Below are 22,308 nucleotides of genomic sequence, written 5' to 3' on the forward strand. Positions count from 1 at the left end.
GGCACTAGAATGGCTCTGGTTGCGGCAGAGTGACACCCCGATGGGCAGAGCATCGCCCCCTGGTGGGCATGCTGGGTGGATCCCGGTCGGGCGCATGCGGGAGTCTGTATAACTGCCTCCCCGTTTCCAACATTTTAGAAAAGAAAAAAAGAAGAAAAAAATAAAAAAACAAACAAACAAAAAAAACTATAAGATCTTATTGCAGGGCTTGAAGCAAAATCTGAACAAATGGAAAACACACAATGTTCCTGAATGAGAAGACCTCATATAGTAAAACGACCAATTCTCCTTGTACTAATTTCTGTATTTCATATGATTCCCAATTAGAATATTAACAGGAATTTTAAGGGAACTGAATTAAATTACCTTAAAGCCCACCTGAAATACTAGACATGAGAATACACTATATATAAAGCACCAGTAAGCAAATAAAGACTTTGAAATCATTACGTTTGATTAGAATAGACATAAACAAGATCACTAACAAATTAGAGCATTAAGAAATACCAGTAGTTCTCAATATGTACTTTAAATTTATGACAAAAGTGGAATCTTGATTCAGCAAGGAAAAGTTAATATATTTAATAGATATTGTTAGCTTCACTTCTATCTATCTAGAAGAAAATTAAGTTGGCATTCTATCTCACACCATATTCAAAAGTATATTTCAGATTGATTAAAACCTTTAGGGAGGAACACAAACACAAACCTCAGAAGAAAATCTTCACTTTGTGCAAAGTGCAATTCAATGATGTGCAAGACTATAACTAAGTGTATAAAAGAAATGTTAGAGTTTGTTGCTACCATAACAAAGACATATGATAATTACAATCAATAGAGGAATACATTTGGGTAACATTTTATAAAAATACATAGTTCTCACAAGCTGACAAGACAAAGACAAGCATTCTAACAGAAAATGGGATTGGGACAATTAATTCACAGTAAAGCAAATCCAATAAACATATGGAAAAAGTCTCAATTCTCAAAGTAGGTAGGGAAAGGCAGAGTAACAACGAGGCCATCACACTCATTGGAGCGACGAGTGGTAAAAGTAGCCATCGGGCCTGACCAGGTGGTGGCACAGTGGATAGAGCGTTGAACTGGGATGCAGAGGACCCAGGTTCGAGACCCTGAGGTTGCCAGCTTGAGCGCAGGCTCATCTGGTTTGAGCAAAACTCACCAGCTTGGACCCAGGTCGCTGGCTCAAGCAGGGGTTACTCGGTCTGCTGTAGCCCCATGGTCAAGGCACATATGAGAAAGCAATCAATGAACAACTAAGGTATTGCAACGAAAAACTGATGATTGAGGCTTCTCATCTCTCTCCGTTCCTGTCTGTCTGTCCCTATCTATCCCTCTCTCTGACTCTCCTTCAAAAAAAAAAAAAAAAAAAAGTAGCCATCGGCATTGCTGCCTGGAAGGAGGTGGGGAGAGGATAGGAACTCATACATTGCTTGTGGACCTGCACAGTTGAAGTGTTTGGGGAAAGCAATATGGCCACATCTATTAAATTAAAAAAAATATATATTTAACCTAGCAATTCCACTGCTGGAAATTTTTCCTATAATTGGGCACACGTACGCAATATGTATAAGGGCGTTACGTGCAGCATTTTTCAGAGGGGCGAAAAGCTGGAAGCAAAGTGAAGGCCCGTCAGTATGAAACTAATTGAATAAATTAAGACACCTCTACAGTGTAGCATATGAAGCAGTCATCAAAAATAATGAGCTAAACCAATTGACCTCGAAAGATTTCAGGAGGTACTTTTGAGTAAGCAAGTCAGTTTGCTGAAAAGAATGTACAGGATAAGAGAATTACATTTTTGTAAAACTGTGATAGCTTCCCTGTGTATGCGAATATAAGAATGGGTTTATATGTTGGGATACATGACCACAGAAAAATTTTAATTACATCTCTGGTTGTAACGTGGGTAAGGAGACAGGGCACTTGGCCAAGCAAGAAGAGTAGGAAAAAGATTGTACAAACCCTTCCAGCGTGTGTAACTCTACTTATATAGATATTAAAAAAAAAAAAAAAGGTCCAACTCTCCTGACTTACAGGGAAACTAAGATATATCATTAACTGAAAAATAAAACATGAAAGCAAGCTGCAGCATAATCTGTATACTATGATCCTACTTTAGTGAAAACAAGAAAACTTTGAGTGCGTATAAATGCTTGTGGATTTTGAACATTATGAATGACCCCCACCCACCACCAGGGTCTGGCATCAGCAGTTAAGGAGTGGTGATGACATTCATGGAACTACAAAGTCAGGAGCATGGGTAGGAGCCTGTGACTGTTCTCTACCCTAACTCACTGGGATGGGCCGGGGGTGGATGCAGGGAGGTGATTAATTTTCTCTTTACAATTCTTTGTATTGTGTCACATGCTGCTTTAATGCTTTTGTAAGTCTTAAAAATGACAAATTTGAAACAACCACACCAACAGAACCCAAGAATACATTACAGCAGGAGTCCCCAAACTTTTTACACAGGGGCCAGTTCACTGTCCCTCAGACCGTTGGAGGGCCGGACTATAAAAAAAAACTATGAACAAATCCCTATGCACACTGCACATATCTTATTTTAAAGTAAAAAAACAAAACAAATACAATATTTAAAATAAAGAACAAGTAAATTTAAATCAACAAACTGACCAGTATTTCAATGGGAACTATGGGCCTGCTTTTGACTAATGAGATTGGTCAATGTGTTCCTCTCACTGACCACCAGTGAAAGAGGTGCCCCTTCCGGAATTGCGACGGGGGCTGGATAAATGGTCTCAGGGGACCGTATGCAGCCCGTGGGCCGTAGTTTGGGGACCCCTGCATTACAGCTTCTGCCCTCCAGGAGTTTGGTTTCATACAGATTATCGTCAGCTACCTGAGGCAGGACTTTGGTCTCCAGGCCTCTGGCAGAGACACCGAAAGAGACACGGAGGAGGGGATGTTATGCCAGGCACAGACATCTCCTGTACGTGGGACTCCCCTCGCTGGAGGTGTGCAGCCACAGGTCTGAGGTTCCCTCGAGAGGAAGGTTGTGGACTAGATCGGTGTTGTCCAGGGTTTTCTGATGAGAGGAATTACCCAGGGTATTGGTTTTTTATTTTGTTCATGGCTCCACACAGCATGGCTACAATAATTTTACCAGAAGAATGAAATGATGTGAAGAGCCATGTAGATAGGGCAGGGGGAGCTGGTATAAGCTTTGTATCGGGCGGGATAATCCCTAGTAAATTATCCCTGATACAGTAAATCCTGACTTGGGACTGGAAGCCACAAAGAAGCTGGGAGAAGGGATGGGGGTTGGGGTGTAAGCAACAACACGGTGAAGGTTCAGAGGCAGGAGAGAGCATTGCACTTTTGAAGGGACTGAAAGATGTAGCCAGGCCTGCGGTGAGCAAAGGTTGTGCAGGTTGGAATCACCTGGAAAGCTGTTAACTCAATCCCTAGGCCTGCCCCGGACCGAGTCAGCTAAACTCTCCAGGGGTGGGGCTGAGACCTGGTGGCTTTTTTTTTTTTTTAAGATTTTATTTGTTCGTTATAGAGAGGGGAGAGAGAGAGAGAGAGAGAGAGAGAGAGAGAGAGAGAAGAGGGGAGGAGCAGAAAGCATCAATTCCCATATGTGCCTTCACCAGACGAGCCCAGGGTTTTGAACCGGCAACCTCAGCTTTTCCAGGTTGACACTTTATCCACTGTGCCACCACAGGTCAGGCCAACCTGGTGGCTTTTAAAGCTTCCAAGGCTGGTCCAGTGCGTGGGCTGGGTTGAGACCTGTGGACAATGAGTAGTTTACTGAAGGAAGGCGCAGGGGTTTGACTGGAGTCCTGGGGCCTGGGGTAACTGTTTTGGAATTTTTCCAAAGAGTATTGGGAATTCATTTGAAGGGCAAGGAAAATAATATGATCTGATTTTTTTCCCCAAGATCACTCTGGCCGCTGTGATGAGACTGAATTACAGGAGAAGAGCAGACTCAGCAGGGAGAGCTGGGAAATCATCGCAAACATCCAGGTCGGAGAGAGGGGATGACTGCAGCAGAGGTGTAGAGATGGAGACACATTTAGGAAACACGGGTACAATTCACAGGATTTGGTGATTGTTCAATTGTGAGGGGCCAAAGGAGAGGAAACATTATGAATGACCCCCACCCACCACCAGGGTCTGGCACCAGCAGTTAATGGGTGGTGATGACATTCATGGAGCTACAAAGTCGGGAGCATGGGTAGGAGATTTGGGGGTGTAGGGAAGACACAGTGGGTTCAGTGTTGAACATTCTGAGCTTGTGAGACAGCAAAGGGGAGAACGCTAATGTGGGAATGGTCGGCCATGTAGATCCTAATGAAAGCCACAGGAGTGGGTGAGAACCGAGTGAGCAGAGGAGGCCGAGACGGCGGCGTGCCAACCTAGAAAGGTTGCGGGGAGAGCAGGGAGCAGAGTGGAGTCTGAAAGCTGGAGGAAACCAGCGGGGCTCGAGCCGCTGAGGCCGAGGGAACGGTAAGCCATCATTCTTGTTACAAGGTGAGGCAGAGGCAGTCAGAGGAGAGAGGGGGCCCGTGGGCTGGGCTGTGAAATGGTTGGTGAAAAGAACTGGGCCGGATAAATAAGGAAGATTCAGTTAGGCAGGGAGGAGAGAACTCTAGAGCAGAGAGGAAGAAGGAGGCAGTATAAGGAAAGGCATGGGAAGGGGTGAGGTGTGTCGGCCAGTCATCATGTGCAGGTTATTGGGGCCAGAGGAGAAGCAGGTGATGTAAGATTAGGTTAGCAGATTGACTTTAGTCTTCCTCTTATTTGTCTCTTTGTAAAATTTTTAAAAATTTTATTTTAAAAATTACAGTTGACCTACCATATTATATTATTTTCAGGTGTACAGCACAGTGGTTATACATTTACATCCCTTATGAAATGCTCACCCCAATAAGTCTAGCACCCACCTGGCATCATGCATAATTATTACTGTGTTACTGACTTCTGTATTTTATGTCCCCAAGACGTTTTTTTATAACTACCAATTTGTGCTTAATCCTTCACCCTTTCCACCCAGCTCCCACCCCCACCCACCAGGCGACCTCCTGCTTGTCTCTTTATTTTGCATCCATCTGATGTTCCTCTAATCCTGACTCTCCTCTGCGGGAGAGCAGGCATTGCCCTGGGCAGCTTGGCTCCTTGCTTTGTCCCCCTCCATGTGCATAAGTGCAATCAAAGCTTTTGCAGTATTTGTGGCATCATCATCGAGGTGAACACAGGACAGTCAGCTTTGCGGTGGAGGAGAGGGCATTTATTTCAGTGCTGAATGGAGGGCTTGTTTCCTTCTCTCTGACTTCGGCACCTCCAAGAGCCCAGCTGCAAGTCACTGACGCACGGTTTTCTTTCCTTGTACTCTCTTAGAAGTAAAAGCACAAACAGGCTTTTGCCTGAAAGGCAAGATGCCAGTGTTATCTTTCCTTTGGCTCAGTAAGTACAGAGTCTTTGGAGAGAGGTGCATATAATCAGCATGTGAGCCAGTGTTTTGCATGTGCAATGAAAAGATGGGGCTGCATTATTCAGTTTCCCTATTTGATGTCCCTACTAAGATGTACTTCAGAAAATGTGATGTCGATGAGCACATCTTCCAAGTGAAAACGGTCCGTGCCAAGAGGAGTTTCAAATATTCCAGTTAACCATTTGTCGTGTTGGTGGCTTACTTAGTTTTCTGCCCAAAATGTTATGATATACTGTGTCACTTCGAGTTTTCCTATAAAAGATGAATTAATTTCTCATTATATTTTGTGTGAAACTATATTAATATTGAAATCCATCACACTATAGTAGAAAAATGTTGGTTTTAATTCTGCCCTTTATTTTCTTGTTTTTTTTTGTATTGTGAAATGTGACATTCATGCCCACAATGAATGCATAAAATATACATGTGCAATTTTAATAAAAAGGTTACAGAAATGAGTACAATCTTGCTAGCATCCGAACTCTGCTGTGCACTTTCTTCTGCCTAGTGTTACCACAGAGTCACTGTTGTCCTAGTGATTTTATTGCTTTAACGTATAATTTTACCACCTGTTTATTCATCTTTTTTTTTTTTTAATATTTTTTATTTATTCATTTTAGAGAGGAGAGAAAGAGAGACAGACAGACAGAAAGGAGGAGCAGGAAGCATCAACTCCCATATGTGCCTTGACCAGGCAAGCCCAGGGTTTCGAACCGGCAACCTCAGTGATTCCAGGTCAACACTTTATCCACTGCGCCACCACAGGTCAGGCTCATCTTTTTTTTTTTTTAAAGATTTTATCTATTGATTTTACAGAGAAAGGAGGATGAGAAGTAGTTGCTTCACTTTAGCTGTTCTCTGGTTGCTTGTCGTATGTGCCTTGACCGGGCAAGGCCAGGGTTTCGAACCGGCGACCTCAGCGTCCCAGCTCGGCGCTCCATTCATCACACCGCCCCGGGTCAGGCTCTCCATCCTTAATGATACAGTTTAGTTTGTATCTTACTATATCTATTTTTTGTGTCTTTGTGCAAATGCACAAATCCTAGAGTACTTTTTTTAAATTTTGTACCCTGAATGCCTCCTTAACTCACTCTGGAGTCAGTCCTATGCTTGTGTGTGTAATAGCTTTGGTTCATCCTTTTCACTGCTGTTGAATATCCCATTAGTAAGATATACCATAGTTTATTAATGCTTTGTACTAATGGATGTTTGGGCTATTTCTGGTTGTGGTGACTTCAAAGCTGATAGGAAGATTCCTTTATATATCTTCTGGTGTACATGTATATGGACTCTCTAAAGTATATAGTAAAGAGTATTTTCAAAAAGGGATACAGTAGTCCCCCATTATCTGCAGGGGATATGTTCTAAGACCAGTGGATGACCGAGGCCATAGAAAATAACAAACCCTACTGTGTATTTTTCTGGTACATGCAAACCTGGCATATCTGAATTGTCAGCATCACTACTCTTGTGCTTTGGGGCAGTTATTAAGTAAAATAAGAGTTACTTGAAAACAACCACTGTGATAACCTGACAGTCTATCTGATGTCTGAGACAGCTGCTAGGTGACTAATGGGCTGGAGTGTCTACAGCATGAAGACATTGGATAAAGGGATGATTCACATTCCAGACAGGATGGAGTGGGACAATGTGAGATTTAATCGCGCCACTCAGAAAAGCTCATGATTTAAAAAATTGTGAATTGTTTATTTCTGGGATTTTTCCATTTAATATTTTTGGGCTGTGGTTGACCAGGGGTAAATGAGACGGGGACAGTGAAACCAAAGATAAGGAGATGGGGGACTACTGTATTTCAAATTTGTTCTGGATAGTTAATGATAAAACATGTCAATCCAAAGCAAACATCATCTTAATGTAAATCTAGTATTTTAGCCATAATGGGAAATATTGTTTACTGTAGAACAATATTTAGAAATGAAATATCTACCATTTCTAGACACACACACACACACACACACACACACACTTTCCCTAAAAGTGTGGTCAGATACTTTTGCAGACAAAGTAACATTCAGAGCACAATGCAACATTGACCCAGCTGTTTCCCTAGCCCTTCCCTTTAGTTTGGTGGGTCTTTACAAGGGAAATAAAAGTGAATCATGCAAGATAATCTTAAATTAATTTAGAGGCAGACATCTCTTCTGGACTTTTGTTTTCACCAGCCCTGGTTTACCCTGCTCTGGTGAAGAGCATGTGAATTTTGCGATGTAGAGCTGAGCCTGTGCAAATGTCAGGGTGGGTGGTGAGGTGTGGACAGTGTGCTCTCTCTCTCTCTGCATTACTTAAAACACAGGCTCAGGTGATTACCATGCCTAGCGTTTCCTTCACATGCTCTCTGATGGAATCTGCTGGTCAAACATCATTATTTCATTTATTGGACACTTTGAGATTTGATATCTAACTCTGAGATATTCCAAGGTTTCCATTTGCTTTTGTTGTAAGCATTAGTAAAAGAGAAAAATTGGGACAGCCAGTGATTAATTTTCCTTTATTGAAGCACTAGTTATGTAATACAGAAGTACTTTTCCAGCATGGTTCAAAAACTGATTAGAATAAACTAGCAAAGAAATCTGGAAAATTTGACTTAATTGGAAAAGACATTTTAAATTAGAACAACAGATCTAAAATGGCTCTTACATTTGTACTTATTTGCATATATTACCATTTAATTGGAGATAAAATTGGGAAATATTTGGTTACACTGATATTTGAATAAAGTTACATAATATAGTTATTAAAAGCTTAGTTTATAATAGTGAAATGCACTCCCCCTTTCAGTCTAAACTTTATGCAAGATTCTTTTATATAACTGGTTTCCAAATAAGGCAACCATTCCAGATAAGGAATAAGATCATTTATTCTTTACACTGGGTCTTCATTATAGCTCATCTGGTCTTTCGCTTCAACTTTTTAGAGTCTGTGTCACATCTTACAAAGTTTTTCTCCTGGGTTGGGTGAAGTTGTAGGTCATCCATGTTTTCTGAGCAAAATGTCATTCTGAATAGAGAACATAAAACAAACACAGCGTTAAGTTTTAGATGGAGCTTATTAATTAAAGTGCTGCTTCATCCTTTGTCAAATACTTGATTGATGTAACACATGCTATTTTTTTTTTTAAATAGATCCTTATGTTTGTAAATGTTTTCATGACTTCAGAGAAAAGCAAAACCCATCAGTGAAGGCAATCAGTGTAAGGCTTCCTGGAGCTCTGCTCTGGGGTGTGTTTAGTTCTATGAAAATAAAAACAGGAAGTCCTAGGGACAGTCCTCCTTCCCTTATAACCCCTTATCAAAGGTTTGAGGGTAACTATTGTCTCTGTCACTACATTGCCCTGACTCCAGGGCAAACATTCGCAGTTCCTTCAGCTGTTCTGTTCAAGCAGGTTTCACTCCCAGCCTTCCTTGTTTGGATAAATGCCAATTTGTCAATGGTCCCTGGGCATGAGGCCACTGTCACCTGCCTCTGCCTGGTTCAGTCATGTCAGCCCTGTCCCTTTCTCTTATTGGTGCAGATGCTGTCCAGCCAAAGAGGACATCACAATTGTTTTGGGTCTCTCTTGAAGCCCAGTAGCTAGGCTAGACTAGATTGCTTTGACCAGTAGCTTGGCTTGAGTGCTATTTTGTGTTACTAACTTCAACTACATCTATTAGAAAAAAAAAAAGAGCAGTTGTCACAGAGAATTCTAGTTTATGGATTCCTTTTCTTTGAATTGCATTTGAGGGCAAGTCTTTATTAAATCAGATTCTTTAAATTAGTGTACAAGCCAGACAAATACTACATGGTATCGCTTATATGCGAAATCTACAAAAAGTGCAAGTTATAGAAAAAGCATAGAAAAGTGACTGGGGGAAGGGGACTAGGGAGAGGCTGATAAAAGGTCATAAACTTTCAGCTACAGAATGGATAAGGTCCAACAACCTAATGTAAAACATGGTGACTATAGTTGGTAACACTGTATGGTATAAATGAAATTTTCTAACAGAGTAAATGTCTATGTTCTCAACAACAAGAATGATAAGTATGTGAGGTGATGAATGTGTTAATTAACTAGATGAGAAAATCCTTTCACAATGTATTTGTAGAGGGTGGGACAAAATTATGTTTACCATTGTAATACGAATGTATAATATAATAGCTAATAATACCCATCTTGTATATCACACCACAATTATGTGCACTTCAAATATCTTACAATTTTATTTGTTAAATACGCTTCAATAAAACTGAAATATAAGTGTTGTGCGTTCTTGAAAAATTCAAATACGTAAGTAAATGATAAAGTCAAATACTAACAATTCCCTTTCTCTGTCACCTTTCACCAATGTCACTTCCCTTCCTACTTTGTGGCTTGGGTTCTGTCTTTCCAGATCTATTTCTATGCCTTTATAATGTATTGATGTTCATGTGCAAACATAAAGGCTTTTTGTAGGTATTTTTCTGAAGATTTTCCTTGTCACCAAGTAATATACTTGGAGATCTGTCATATTAGCACATAGAAATCTATTCCATTCTTTTTAACCGGCTGCATGGCATCCCACTGTATGCATGGAAGCCAATGTATTTAGCCAATTTCCTATTGATGGATATTGAGGTTTCCCCAACGGTTTCCTATTTTCTAATAGTACTGCAACTAACATTTTGTACATATATATCCTTTGCGGACATAATCAGTATTTCTCCAGGACAGTCAGAAGTAAAATTCTGTGTCATGTTATATTCTCAACCACATATATTATGCATATGCAAAATATTGATAATGTCAGCTCCATGAGATCAAGGCCTTTGTCTCTTCTATTTACTTCTGTATATCTGGTGCCCACAGCAGGGTCTGGCATAAGATCGGTGCTCACCAGTGTCAGTTGTGGAGTGAATTCCTGCAGAAGCCCTGTGATTTCATACCCATGGCCCTACCTCCTCACCGACTCTCGGTGTTGTCTTTTCATTCCTGCCAAACTAATGGGTGACCAGATAATTGCATTGCTTTTTGTTTTGAACTACATAATTACTGTGGAAATTGAACATCTTCTCCTTACATTTAGCCAATTGCTTTTTTATGTCCTCCTGTAGGGCTAATATTTTCTGCCTTTTCCTTTCCCCCCCACAGTAGACCCTCTCATCCCTGACTATATGTTTTGGGGAGAAAAAATCACCCCTGGAGTCACAGAGCAAGTGACTTAACTAATTTTGCCCTCCCTTCCCCTTGTAGTTAGCAGAGAGTTTAAAAGTACAAGGTTAAGAGTTTACATCCTGGCCCTGGGATTTTGGTTTATAGAAGGTAATTAAAAATTAGTAATTGTTATTAGTCTCACGAGATACATAATATAATTTCCGTTTATTACTAAAGAGCCGAGTCTCAGGTGCAGTTATTCTCTGAATTATTTCACACATTTATTCCTTGTAGGTGGTAAGCAGGGAAGTCAAAAGTAGAGTTTACGACAGGTTGATGGAGAGGCCATTAGAGCCTACTCACATATTGCTTTGTGCCCTGCCTATCTCTCTGGGAATGGCTCCTGGCCTCCCAAAGCCTCTTATGGTCCCAACAGCACCAACCTGAACTGATGCCATTCTTCTTAAACTTCCTCGGACATGCAGTTCTGGACCCTCACTAGTTAAAGCATGGCCCACGGACCAGCAGCATCGGCAGCTCCAGGGAGCTCGTTAGAAAAGCAGAAACTCATGCCCCACCCCACACCTGCTGTAACAGAACTGCATTTTAACACGACTCCCAGATGATCTGTGTGTATCTTAAGCCCTGGAATGGAGCACATTATTAGTAGAGTAAATGCTTGTTGTTTTCACTTCTGCCAAGAGCCCCAACTCAGGTTTTCTGGTCTCCCCCAGTGGTATCTGGTGCTGTGAGGACACACAGGAGGCACGGAGTACTTAGCAGTTAAAGAACTATAGGTCCTATATCCCGTCCCCTCTTTTCAGCATGTACCACCTACAGCCATAAGAAGGGTTTGGTGTGCATATATATTAATGTCCAGTGCTGCAGCTCTGCTAGATTATATTAAGGAAAGAGAGATGAACGGGACCAAGAGTAATGGAGGAAGGAACTGCTGGAATGGAAACGGCGCATAGGCAACAAATGGGCGATGAATCAGACAAAGCTGAGTCAGATCTGGGCCTGGACGAGTATGAGCAATGTTCCCAAGCTGCCTAACTTCTGTGAGCCTTAGGTTCCAAGTCTACACAGCCAATACTACCCATTTCAGAGGATCGTTGAGAAAATTACATGAGCTCACTGCACTGGGGTACTTAGTTTAATGCCCGCTGTGCAGTAGGAGCTCAGTAAACACCGTTTCCTACTCTCTCCTCTTTCCTTCTTGAAAGCCATGTGGGTAAGCTCCAGTGGGGAAGGTAGTGTGTTTTATACAAGACTTTCAGGTCAAGGCACAGAGAATTGTCATGGCGAACAGTCACTAAGCTGAAGAATTACTCTCTAGCTGAGAGAGGGCCAAAAACCATGCAAGAATAGCTAAGCATAGAAGAGGAGAGAAGCAGTCTAATTTTCCGAATTGATCATGTGGAGAAATCTGCTGGCAGACTGCAGAGCGTGCTCTCCGTAATTGCCAGGATTCTGTATCCCAGGAAGATAAAATCTCAGAGTGCACTTGTGGAAGGGGCTCAGGGGACATAAATTTGCCGTGGGTCCCTCCTGGCAGTGAAACCTGGGAGTGAGGGGGGAGGCATGTAGTTCAGGGGTGAGGAGCCTGCTGCTTTCCATCCCGGCTGGGGACAAGCCAGAGAGAAATGAGCTTCCCAGCAAAGGAAGTGGGAGAGGAGAGACAAATGTCCTGAACGCAGGGAGAAGAGACAGGAAGAAGTCTGGTGAGGACAGCATTCTCCTTTCATGGAGACCTGCAGAACTAGAGACAAATATGGTTGCCATGGCAAAATGGGTTGGGCATCTCTTTGCTCTGCTGATAGCACTGAAGTAGGAACTTTCTTTTCTTTATTCCCTCTCCCCTCCCTAACCCCTTATTGTACCTGAGGACCTTGGGGCCAAAGGGGATGTTAAATCACACGGAGCAACATGACTTAAGGGTAATCCATTGGTCCACGTCAGAATTTCTTAAGGTTCTTAGTAACAAATGTGTGTCCCTGATCCCTTTATAGACAACCGTGAATGGAAGCTCTGCAGGTGGCGCCAGGAGTTATGTATATTTAATAAGCCCCTCAGATTCTTTGGCATGCTAGGATTTGAAAAGTGCTACTACAGAGTGAGGTTTTGAGATTGTGATCTGTTAAAAGCATTCCTCTGAGTAAACAAAAAAAATAGAAAGGTCGACTCTTGGTCCTTGCCACTCAAAAGTGTGGTCCTTGGACCAGTAGCACAGACATCACGGGGTGATGCATCCACCAGCTGGGACTTGGGATGTATTGGGCTAGTGAGGAGTCGGGCTCTCCAACTCTGGAGGCAGGTGGCTATTCAACACAGGGAGTGCGGAGAGGCTAGACTGGACCCCAGGAGACTGGGCTGCAGATCCATTCCTTCCACCTATGGCTGAGTGAACTCGGAATGGACATTTTAGCTCTCTTGAGTGTCTATCCTCCATTATTGGGACATAATATTGTCTACTTCATAAGATAATTGCGAATATTAAATTATAAAAGTGCTGGCACATGTAGATGCTTAGTAGATATTAGGAGGTTGAATCAGCACTCACCTTTGTTGGGTTTCTCCTGCTTTGACTCGGATGCTCTTGAGAACAAGGCCTGAGTAGAGGGGCTCGCTGCCCCATGGGATGATGGTTTGAACCGTGTTCCAGACATTGGCCCACACTGCGCTGTTTTCCCGCTTGAATCTGATCATGACCAGCTCGCCAATGTCCGAATCCAATGTGATAAGAAAAGAATAGGTTTTATTGCTAGTAATTCCATCGCCCCTTGAAGATACAGAGGAAACCAGATACAGTCAGTTTATTTGTAACAACAGCACAGTGATGCTTAAAAATAGTCAGGATGTGTTAGGTTTGCCTATGTGACTTCAGACCGTCATTTCTGTTGTATTTCTCAAACTGGAGTCAGATTATTAACAAAGATAGCAATAGATACACTGGGATAAAAAGGGGTTTTCTAGACCAGTAATATCGGGAAAAGCATACTATTTTCTGTGTTAGTATATTAAAAAGACTCCAAGAGTTCAATGATAAAAAAAAAATCTAGTTAACTTTGTTTTGCTCAGGATTCCTAGTTTTTATGTTAACGGATCGGTAAAATTGCCCCTTATGAGACAGATGGCGGGGCTTTGGCAGTGGCCTCTGCACAGTCAGCTCTCTGGAGGTTTGATCAACACAACACTCACACCACACTCTTCTCGGGTAAGGCTTTGTTTCTCCCTATATAAACAGAACCTTCTCTGAAAACAACAAAGCATGACAGTAATAAAAATGCCATATACTAAAAGGGTGCATCAATTTAGAGCAAGATTTAAATGCTTTATCATAGATATCATTATCAGCTTTATTTGCTAATCTCCACGACATTAAAAATATCCCAATATAGAAAGCGCTTGAGATGACCTTTCCCCTCTGTAGAACAATCCCTCAGGGAGAGATTTGGGACAATGCATAGGTAACATTAGATTTAGGGTGAGAGGGATGGAATTTCCTTGCGGGGCTCCTCATAGCTCTTCCTGCAGAATGTTACAGAGAATTGTTGAGAGATGCCTCCACCCCACCAGACTGGGAGCATCCTAAAAATATGGTCCTCTCTCCCTCTAGGGCAGAATACCAACAAATACTTCCTGAATGCTGTGTGAGGATCAGCGATCAGCGGTCAAAGCCTGGGGGAAGTGTTCGGAAGCTGAAGACGGTCTCTGGAGTGAGTGAAGGGCTAGTGTCTCTGCCCAAGGAGAGCCCACACTGAGAGGTGAGATGTGGAGGAAAAGCACTAATGGGTCTTTTCTGGCCAGTGAAGCAGGGGAGCCTCTGAGGGAGGCGTGAGGCCCCTGCCTGTGCTGTGAGCAGGTGTGTAACAGGACGAAGGACAGATGGGAAGGGCTGGCGGCGCCGGCTGATTGGGATGGGAGATGCGTGCCAAGCTGAATGATACCAGTTTTATTTCTGGGCTACTTTTCAGAACTCACTGGCGAGGCACTCAGGGCCTTCCTGTGGACACCTGCTCTGGCCCTCACCACTCCTCCCTGCTCTGATCTACTTCCTGCATTGCGGGCAGGGCCTGGGCCACCTCTGGTTTCCCTCTCTGCTCAGCCCACGTGGCCATGGGCCCCTCACACACACAGGTGGCACCCAGGTAAAGCCATCAACTGGACTGCGTGAGTCTGAGGAGGCATGGCAAGGCGTCGTGCTTAGGTGGATGTCTCAGCCGTCGGGGTGTTTGGGGCAGTCATAATGGGGTGAGAAGAGTAAGTCACATCGGGCCTGACCCTTGAAAAGGACAGACAGAGTCCATCCAGTCTCTGTGAGAAAGGGAAGCCTGTCATCACCATAGTCAGGGTGGCTCCCCGTACTCACAGAGTGATGGGGATTTTCTGCATTTCCTGTTTGGTGCCCAGGAGCGACATGGTGAAAGTTGGTTCCACTGGCTTCTCAATCTGGTTGAGGAACTGGATCTTGAACTGATAATGATAAACTTGGGGTGGGTGTGGGGAGGAGAGAGGGAGAGAAAGAGAATTTAAGCAGAAAACAATTTAAATTAAAAATCTCATATTTTTAAAATTTAACAACGTATAGGGAAAAGTCTGGGTAGAGAGATAAACCCCAATTTCTGCCCCCCCCCCCAGGTGGTGGAATTATGAATGCCTTTTACTTTCTTCTTTTCCCTTCTCTGTATTTCCTAAATGCCTACGGAGGAGTTACGTTGGGTTTGTAAAATAAAAATAAGTAGTATCCAACAAAAGAAAATAGAATAGGAATACAGCATATCTGGCATTGTCACCAATTTTTGGATGCAATTCTGTTGAACTGTTCCATGTATTTGGTATGGGTCTCCTTTTGTAAGTTGTTGGGCAGATAAAATATATTATGCTCACTTCGTTAAAGATGGCGCTGCCCACGTAGAGGCCCATCACCCAGGTGATATTAATGTGTGTTGGGGGCGGGCTGTGGGCAGGCAGAATCCTTGTAGCCTGGGGCTTGGTTTTGGGATTAAAGCCTTTCCCACCCTTTTTGATGTGGGATGGTACAATCCCATCATGTCTCTGATAGGTGACTTTGTATTAGAGACTTCCCTATTTTGTATATTGGATTAAAGGTTTGGATTTCTACACTATAAAATAGGGGCAGAATGAGAGCTTGCTCTCTCGGTTCCTGAGATTATCATTAGAGGAGAGAGCAGAGAGAAGAGGGGAGAGAGGCCACGTGGAGGAGGCCAGGAGAAGCAGCCAAGATGGTGGAGTGTTGAGTGAGAAGCCAGTTTGTTCAGTTTGTGCAGGGAGAAGGAAGGAGATGGGGAACAGAGGTGAATAAGTCTGGTGAGCTAGAAACCTTTGATTCTAGGAAACTCAGATAAGTCAGTAGCTTTGTGAGCACTGAATGTGAGTGGGTTTTGGAGCCCAGTGTGTGTTTTTACTTGCCCGCCGGGTGCAAGCTAGGATTAAAGATGATGGCCCATCAGTTTTTGGCTCCATTGTTTCTTTACTGACTGTCCGAATCCAATGCGAACCTGCATGGGCCAGGCTGCTTTGATAGTGGCAGCTCTGGCTACTGGCTTTATATAAGTCAAGGCATGTATGTCTTTCAGGCATGGGACAGGGCAAGAGAACACACTGCCACGATTACTCTTGCCTCTATTCTAGGCGGTCAGTGTTGGGGTGAGACAGATCTCCGGCTAAGACATATACCCTAGTGACCACAGCTCAATATTCCGGGCCAGTTTCTGAGAACTGTCTCTGGGGGCTTAATGAGCACATTTTCCAATGGAAATAAGATAACTTGAGTTCTAGTACTTGGGCCTAAATATTTTCTATCTTATCAAATGTCCAGTAATGTCCTTCTACCAGGTTGTTTGGAAGAGAAAAATGTATTTATTCTTCTCCACCTAAATACAGTCCATATTTCATTAATAAAAACAAATTGTTTACTAGTAGACAAATATTGTTAAATATTTCACATTGCATCATCTCATTAACTTGTCATAATAATTCTATGAGCTAGATAGTGTAATTATCATCTTCATTTTGTAAACCAGAAAATGGGCTCAGAGAGGTGAAGTGATTGGTTCAAGGTCACAAGGCAGTATCTGTGCTCTTAGGTTGGACCTATTGCCAGGTTTCCTAAGATGGCCTTGGCTTGGCCTGCATTGTCATACCAACCTGCTGTGGAACTGTTTTCAAAATTCCCATCTCATTCCAAATTGGCTGATGGCTGCTTGGACTTTTTTTTTTGCTGAGTCCATAGTCTCTAAGTACCTGCAGTGTTTTAGCTCCAAGATTGTAAACAGATTTAATATGGCATTTCCATTGGACCTAAAGGGCTGCCTAGAGCCCTCTGTTGGAATGGGTTCTGAGATCACATCCAGGCTCTTGGGAAGACTAGTGTCTGTCTTGGGCAAAAGATAGGGGATTTACAGTATGCTTGCTGCATACGTGCCTTTCCTGTTCTAGGTAATGACTAATCCTCTAGTTGTGAAGCAGTGCCTTGTACAGAGTAGGTGCTTACTAAACATTTGTGAGATGAATGACCTGACAGTTTGCTTGGGAACATCAGGATATGTATTAACATTTAGCAAGATGGAGAATCACCTCTGATAACTCAAGGCTTAAGTTTCAAGCTTTGTAATGTGAGAATTCCTACTAGGAAGCATGGATCCTAGAACTAGCCATTCAGTCATGCATTTCATATACCCAGCATGTGGAAATTTGTCATCCTCATGAATCATTCTGCTAACTCCTAAATGGTCATTTCTACTGGAGGTTGGTAGCTAGACATAAACCCAGCAGCTGTGGCTAATGATGTGTTGCCAACACCTCAGCTGCAGGGTGTGCCTGTAGTGCTGGATTTGGGTTTATTTACACAAACCTACACTTTGGCATAGGCTGATCTTCTCATTTGGGTTTGTGGTGAATTTACTCCAGTGACCTGTATGTAATAGTTGCTTAACTCCTCCAGCCCAGAAGAAAGTAGTTGGATACTTTCAGGTCTGTGAGCCTATGAGTGAGAAATGAGGTAAGAGCCGTGGGTCAAGTCCCAGGAAGGGACCCTGAACCTTTGGATGGTAGTGGTGAAGACAGAAACTCTGGCCTACAATCCCAGATGTCTGGGGAGGTCTTACACTATTTAAGGTAGTGGTTCTCAACCTTTCTAATGCCGTGACCCCGCAATACAGCTCCTCATGTTGCGGTGACCCCAAACCAAAAAATAATTTTGGTGGCTACTTCATAACTGTAATTTTGCTACAGTTATGATTTGGAATGTAAATACCTGATATGCATTATGTATTTTCCGATGGCTTTAGGCGACCCCGCTGGGGTCGCAACCCACAGGTTGAGAACCGCTGCTCTAGGGAACTCTGTTACAAGAGAATAATGTTATAGGCTGAACTAAGGCCACAAGGAAAGGTCTTTCCAAAGACACAGGCCATCAGCACGGGTTGGGGAAGGTGGGTATGATGTGGACAGGAGGAGGGGGGAGGACTGAACTCCCTCCCGATGAGGAGGCAGGACGTCTTCCAGGGTATCCAAGGAACACTACTAACCACCAACTGTAACACAACTGTTTAATATGTATTAATTGAAAATCTACCGGTACTCAGGTCAGTACTAAAAGCTGTCAGGGAAAAATAAGTAAGCATGTAACTGGAGGTATGCATGATAATAATATTGGCTTTTATTTTAACTATGCCAAATGTCTTGCATCTGTTACCTCATTTACTTCTTATATCATGCTCTTTTGGGGCAGGGGTAACTGAAGTACAGAGAGAGGTTCAGTGACTTTTCTAGGACCACACAGATAGTAAGTAGAATAGCTGGTATGTAAACCCAGGCCACCCGACTAACAGAGATTAACTGTTAAAATATTCAAACCTGAGACCAATAGCTTTAAATACCCTAAGGATAAAGTTGAAGCATGGAAAGAAGATTTAAGTTCAAAAATGTCATAACAGAATTATTTAATTAAAAATAAATCAAAAAGTCTGACTAGGTGGTGATACAGTGAATAGAGCATCGGCCTGGCACGCTGAGGACCCAGTTTTGAAACCCTGAGGCTTGCGCACGGGATGATCCAGCTTGCATGCAGGCTCACCAGCTTGAGTGCAAGGTTGACAGCTTGAGAATGGCATCATAGACATGACCCCATGGTCGCTGGCTTGAGCAAGAGGTCACTGGCTTGGCTGAAACCCCCACCCCCGTCAAGACATATATGAAAAAGCAATCAATGAACAACTAAAGTGCCACAGCTACAAAGTTGATCTTCTCATCTCTCTCTCTTCCTGCCTGTCTCTCTCTCTGTGTCTCTCTCTTTTGCTAAAAATAAAGAAATAAAGAAAATAAAAATAAAATAAATCAGAAACACCCTAAATATTTACCAATAGAGGAATGACTATGGACTATTAATGACAATTATGATAACTACCATTATGTCCCAGACACTGAGCTAATGGTTTTATGTAAATAAACACTTCATTTCTTTTTGCAACAGCTTTGTAAGATGCATACTTCACTCTCCCTCCTGCATCATTTTACAAATTAAGAAGCCAAAGGTAAGTAACTTGTCTGTTGTCCTGTGGTGAAGACCTGGTGAGCTGCAATGAGATGGTAGTCTGCTGATTCCAGCTCACGTTCCCAGCCATGTGATTTACTCTTATGAGCTCATTAAAAGATACTGTTAAAATGATTTCAATGCTTATAAAAGAAGTGGGAGACAAAAAAACCCCAAACAACAACCAGGCTATTATATTACATATGTCATATGAGACTGACTATAAAACAGAACGCATCGATGGAGAGGCATTCATAAAAATGGGAAGAGTGCTTATCTCTGGAGAAGGTAGGGAGGGAATTTTTATTCTCTTCTCTATGCTTTTCTACAAGTTCCACATTTTCTACAATAAGCATGTGTTCTAATTAGTATCTCATTGGAAAAAGAAGAGCTGTAAGAAGTATTAAGAAAGAAAACAAGAAAGCCAGAGCCATGGTTCTGGCCTGGGAGGAGCTTCTGCGACTGTTGTCGCCCTCTGCCTCCTGGGCACGTGTCCATGTCTTATCTCCCTAAGGGTGGCCTTGGTCGTATTTATGCTTGTATCTCCAAGGTCACAGCACATACCAGGCATCTAAGGACTGCTTCCGGGGTTCTTTGTATGAAAACAAGGCAGGATATATACTGCAGTAAAGACCTCCACATGCCAACAGGACTAATGAGAAAATAGCTCCCATTTGTTGAGATCCTACTATGCATCAAGCTATATACTGAGCGTTTTATAAATGTTATTTTTGTTCTCATAACAAAGCTACATAAGGACAACATGCTGGTTGGACTACGTTTTCTACATCTACCCTTGCTCTGTCCATCCACTCTCTGCCGAGCTCTGCACCCCAGGATGTGACCCCATAGCCTCCACTGCCCGAGCTGCCTTGCAGAATGGTTTCTGGTTGAGACTGACCTCGAGGGAGGCACCAGCAGGAGATGAGAGAGGTCAAGATGTTTCTTTCTCTGCTCCTTCCTGCTTTGGAGCCTGACCACACAGTGTTTGCACCCCACCCCTCTACAGTTCCCTTTCTGCTGGGCTGTTCCCTCTCTTCGCTCTTTCTGGCCTGTTGTCAGATTTGCGGGGCACTGATGCCCTGTGTTGGTTCCTTTAATACTGCCTGCTGAGTGTAAGGAGTCCTGCCTGCTGTCTTTCGCTGACCCATGCCAGTGGAATCCTGTTTTCTGCTGAAACCTAGACGGATAGAGTGTCAGTGATCCTGGTGAATTACAGTTAAGGATGCAGAAACTTGGAGGTCAGTCCAAGGTCACCCAGGTAATTAGAAGTGGAGAGAATTTGAACCCAGGTGTCTGTCTGATTTCCAAAGACCCTTCCCACCATCTCCTAGAGCTCTGGTTCTGTGAGCTGACTCTGCCTTTGGAACACAAATGGCAGACACTCAGAGCAGACCCTGAAGAAAAGCTGTAGTCCAAACCTGCTCATATGAAGCCCCAAGCCCAAGTGCCTGCTGGTGCCCACTTGTGGACACCCATCCTGGGCCGTCACTACTGCAGATTCCTCCCCCGGTCCCCTGAGAGCTAGCCCCTGAGTGGGGATAAGTGTTTCCTGTGTCTGTCCTGGAGATGGGCTTTTGTCTTCCTTTCTCGTTGCCAGTGGGAAGAGATTGATTTCCATGTAGATGCCCTGGCTCCTTGATTCTGGGGAATGTGTTTGTGTAAAATCCAAGCCCGCTTAGATGATGGCAAAGGTTCCTTTAGCTCTCGCATCCTATGAATGAGAATGGTCTGTCCTTCACCCTCACCCTCACCCCACAGTGACTTCCTGTGCAGGAAGTCAGGACCCCGGGTAAGGGGCCTGAATGAGCTCACGGGTGTGTGGACTGTGGAGGGGACAGCGGTGAGGGCAGGATGGTGTCCTGTGTCTGCAGGAGCATGGCTGCAGGACTCATAGCACACAGATAGCACAGGGGATCCCATATTACCTGCACTAGAAAAGCCACTTTTTGGGGGAAGACTTGAAATTAATATTTTTTTAAAATAAAAGGGCCTTTTATACTGAGAATGAATGTTCTGTTCTTTTTTTTTTATATATATATACAGAGAGAGTCAGAGAGAAGGACAGATAGGGACAGACAGATGAGACAAAAGAGAGAGATGAGAAGCATCAATTCTTCACTGCAGCACCTTAGTTGTTCATTGATTGCTTTCTCATATGTGCCTTGACCCTGGGCCTTCAGCAGACCGAGTAACCCCTTGCTTAAGCCAGCGACATTGGGTCCAAGCTGGTGAGCTTTTGCTCAAACCAGATGAGCCCGCGCTCAAGCTGGTGACCTCGGGGTCTTGAACCTGCGTCCCCCGCATCCCAGTCCAATGCTCTATCCACTGCACCACCGCCTGGTCAGGCAAATTATTTATTCTTATTTTGAATTTTTCAAAGTGTTTTTGTTGGAGAGAAAAAAAAAGACAACTTGTCTATCATCCCCACCTCTCTGTTCCAGGACGATGCTCTGTTGCCAAGATTAAGGAAAAAAAAGTATGAGTAACGTTGCTCACTTTACTGGATGACATGTTTAATAAAGATTTAAAAACATGATTTAGGGAAAATGCTTTTGATATGTGAGTGCAAAGAGGCCAGCACAATACATCCTCAGATCAGGCAGCAGAAATGATTTCAGGTCTTAAAGATGGAGAGCATGAAATAGTCCATTAACCCTGGATGAGATCAGGCAAGCCCCATCTACCGCAGGGTTGGGTGGTCTCTGAAGGCTCTCCTCACTAGAGTCCTCCTGGGTTCAGACTCCCCCCAAATCCCACATGCTAATCCCTTGTGAACCCCACTGGTGCCACTTAAGAAAAAGCCAGCTTAAATTTATTTTCACAAGGCAGCCATCGTGAGCATCAGGTTGTGAAATTTATGAAGAGAGAACATTTTTATTCCTTTTTTTTTTTTTTTGGTCTCATGGAAAAAATGAATCTGAATCATTAAATATTGGCTCTGGGAGATAGTATGACTCTCTTTGCAAACATCAAAGAGGCCCTTTCCCCCCTATGTATTGATTTTCTTTCATGGAGTCAGTAGGAATGAGATTTCTCGTGTCTTCTTGCAGCACCGAGGCCTTGCACCAAATCTGAAATGCCTCTAACCCAAGAGGGAGGCTGAAGATCATGGGACTGAGAGTCCCACAGATGGTGCTGTGC

The 22,308-nt window shown here is 43.2% G+C and overlaps 1 protein-coding gene across 1 annotated transcript in view; it reads right to left on the bottom strand.

Annotated features, from left to right (window-relative positions):
- Positions 1–7,973: 7,973 nt before the first annotated feature.
- The window catches only part of LIPC (lipase C, hepatic type), a 137,168-nt gene continuing 122,833 nt past the window's right edge, over positions 7,974–22,308 (bottom strand). Inside the window, exons 7-9 of the mRNA XM_066276590.1 lie at positions 14,980–15,097; positions 13,171–13,389; positions 7,974–8,497 (exon numbers count right to left, since the gene is read on the bottom strand). Coding sequence (XP_066132687.1) covers positions 8,386–8,497; positions 13,171–13,389; positions 14,980–15,097 — 449 coding nt within the window. The 3' untranslated portion in view covers positions 7,974–8,385. The remainder of the gene's footprint in view (positions 8,498–13,170; positions 13,390–14,979; positions 15,098–22,308) is intronic.

The sequence above is a fragment of the Saccopteryx bilineata genome, chromosome 4, assembly GCF_036850765.1.
Source record: "Saccopteryx bilineata isolate mSacBil1 chromosome 4, mSacBil1_pri_phased_curated, whole genome shotgun sequence".
NCBI classification, from domain to species: Eukaryota; Metazoa; Chordata; class Mammalia; order Chiroptera; family Emballonuridae; genus Saccopteryx; species Saccopteryx bilineata.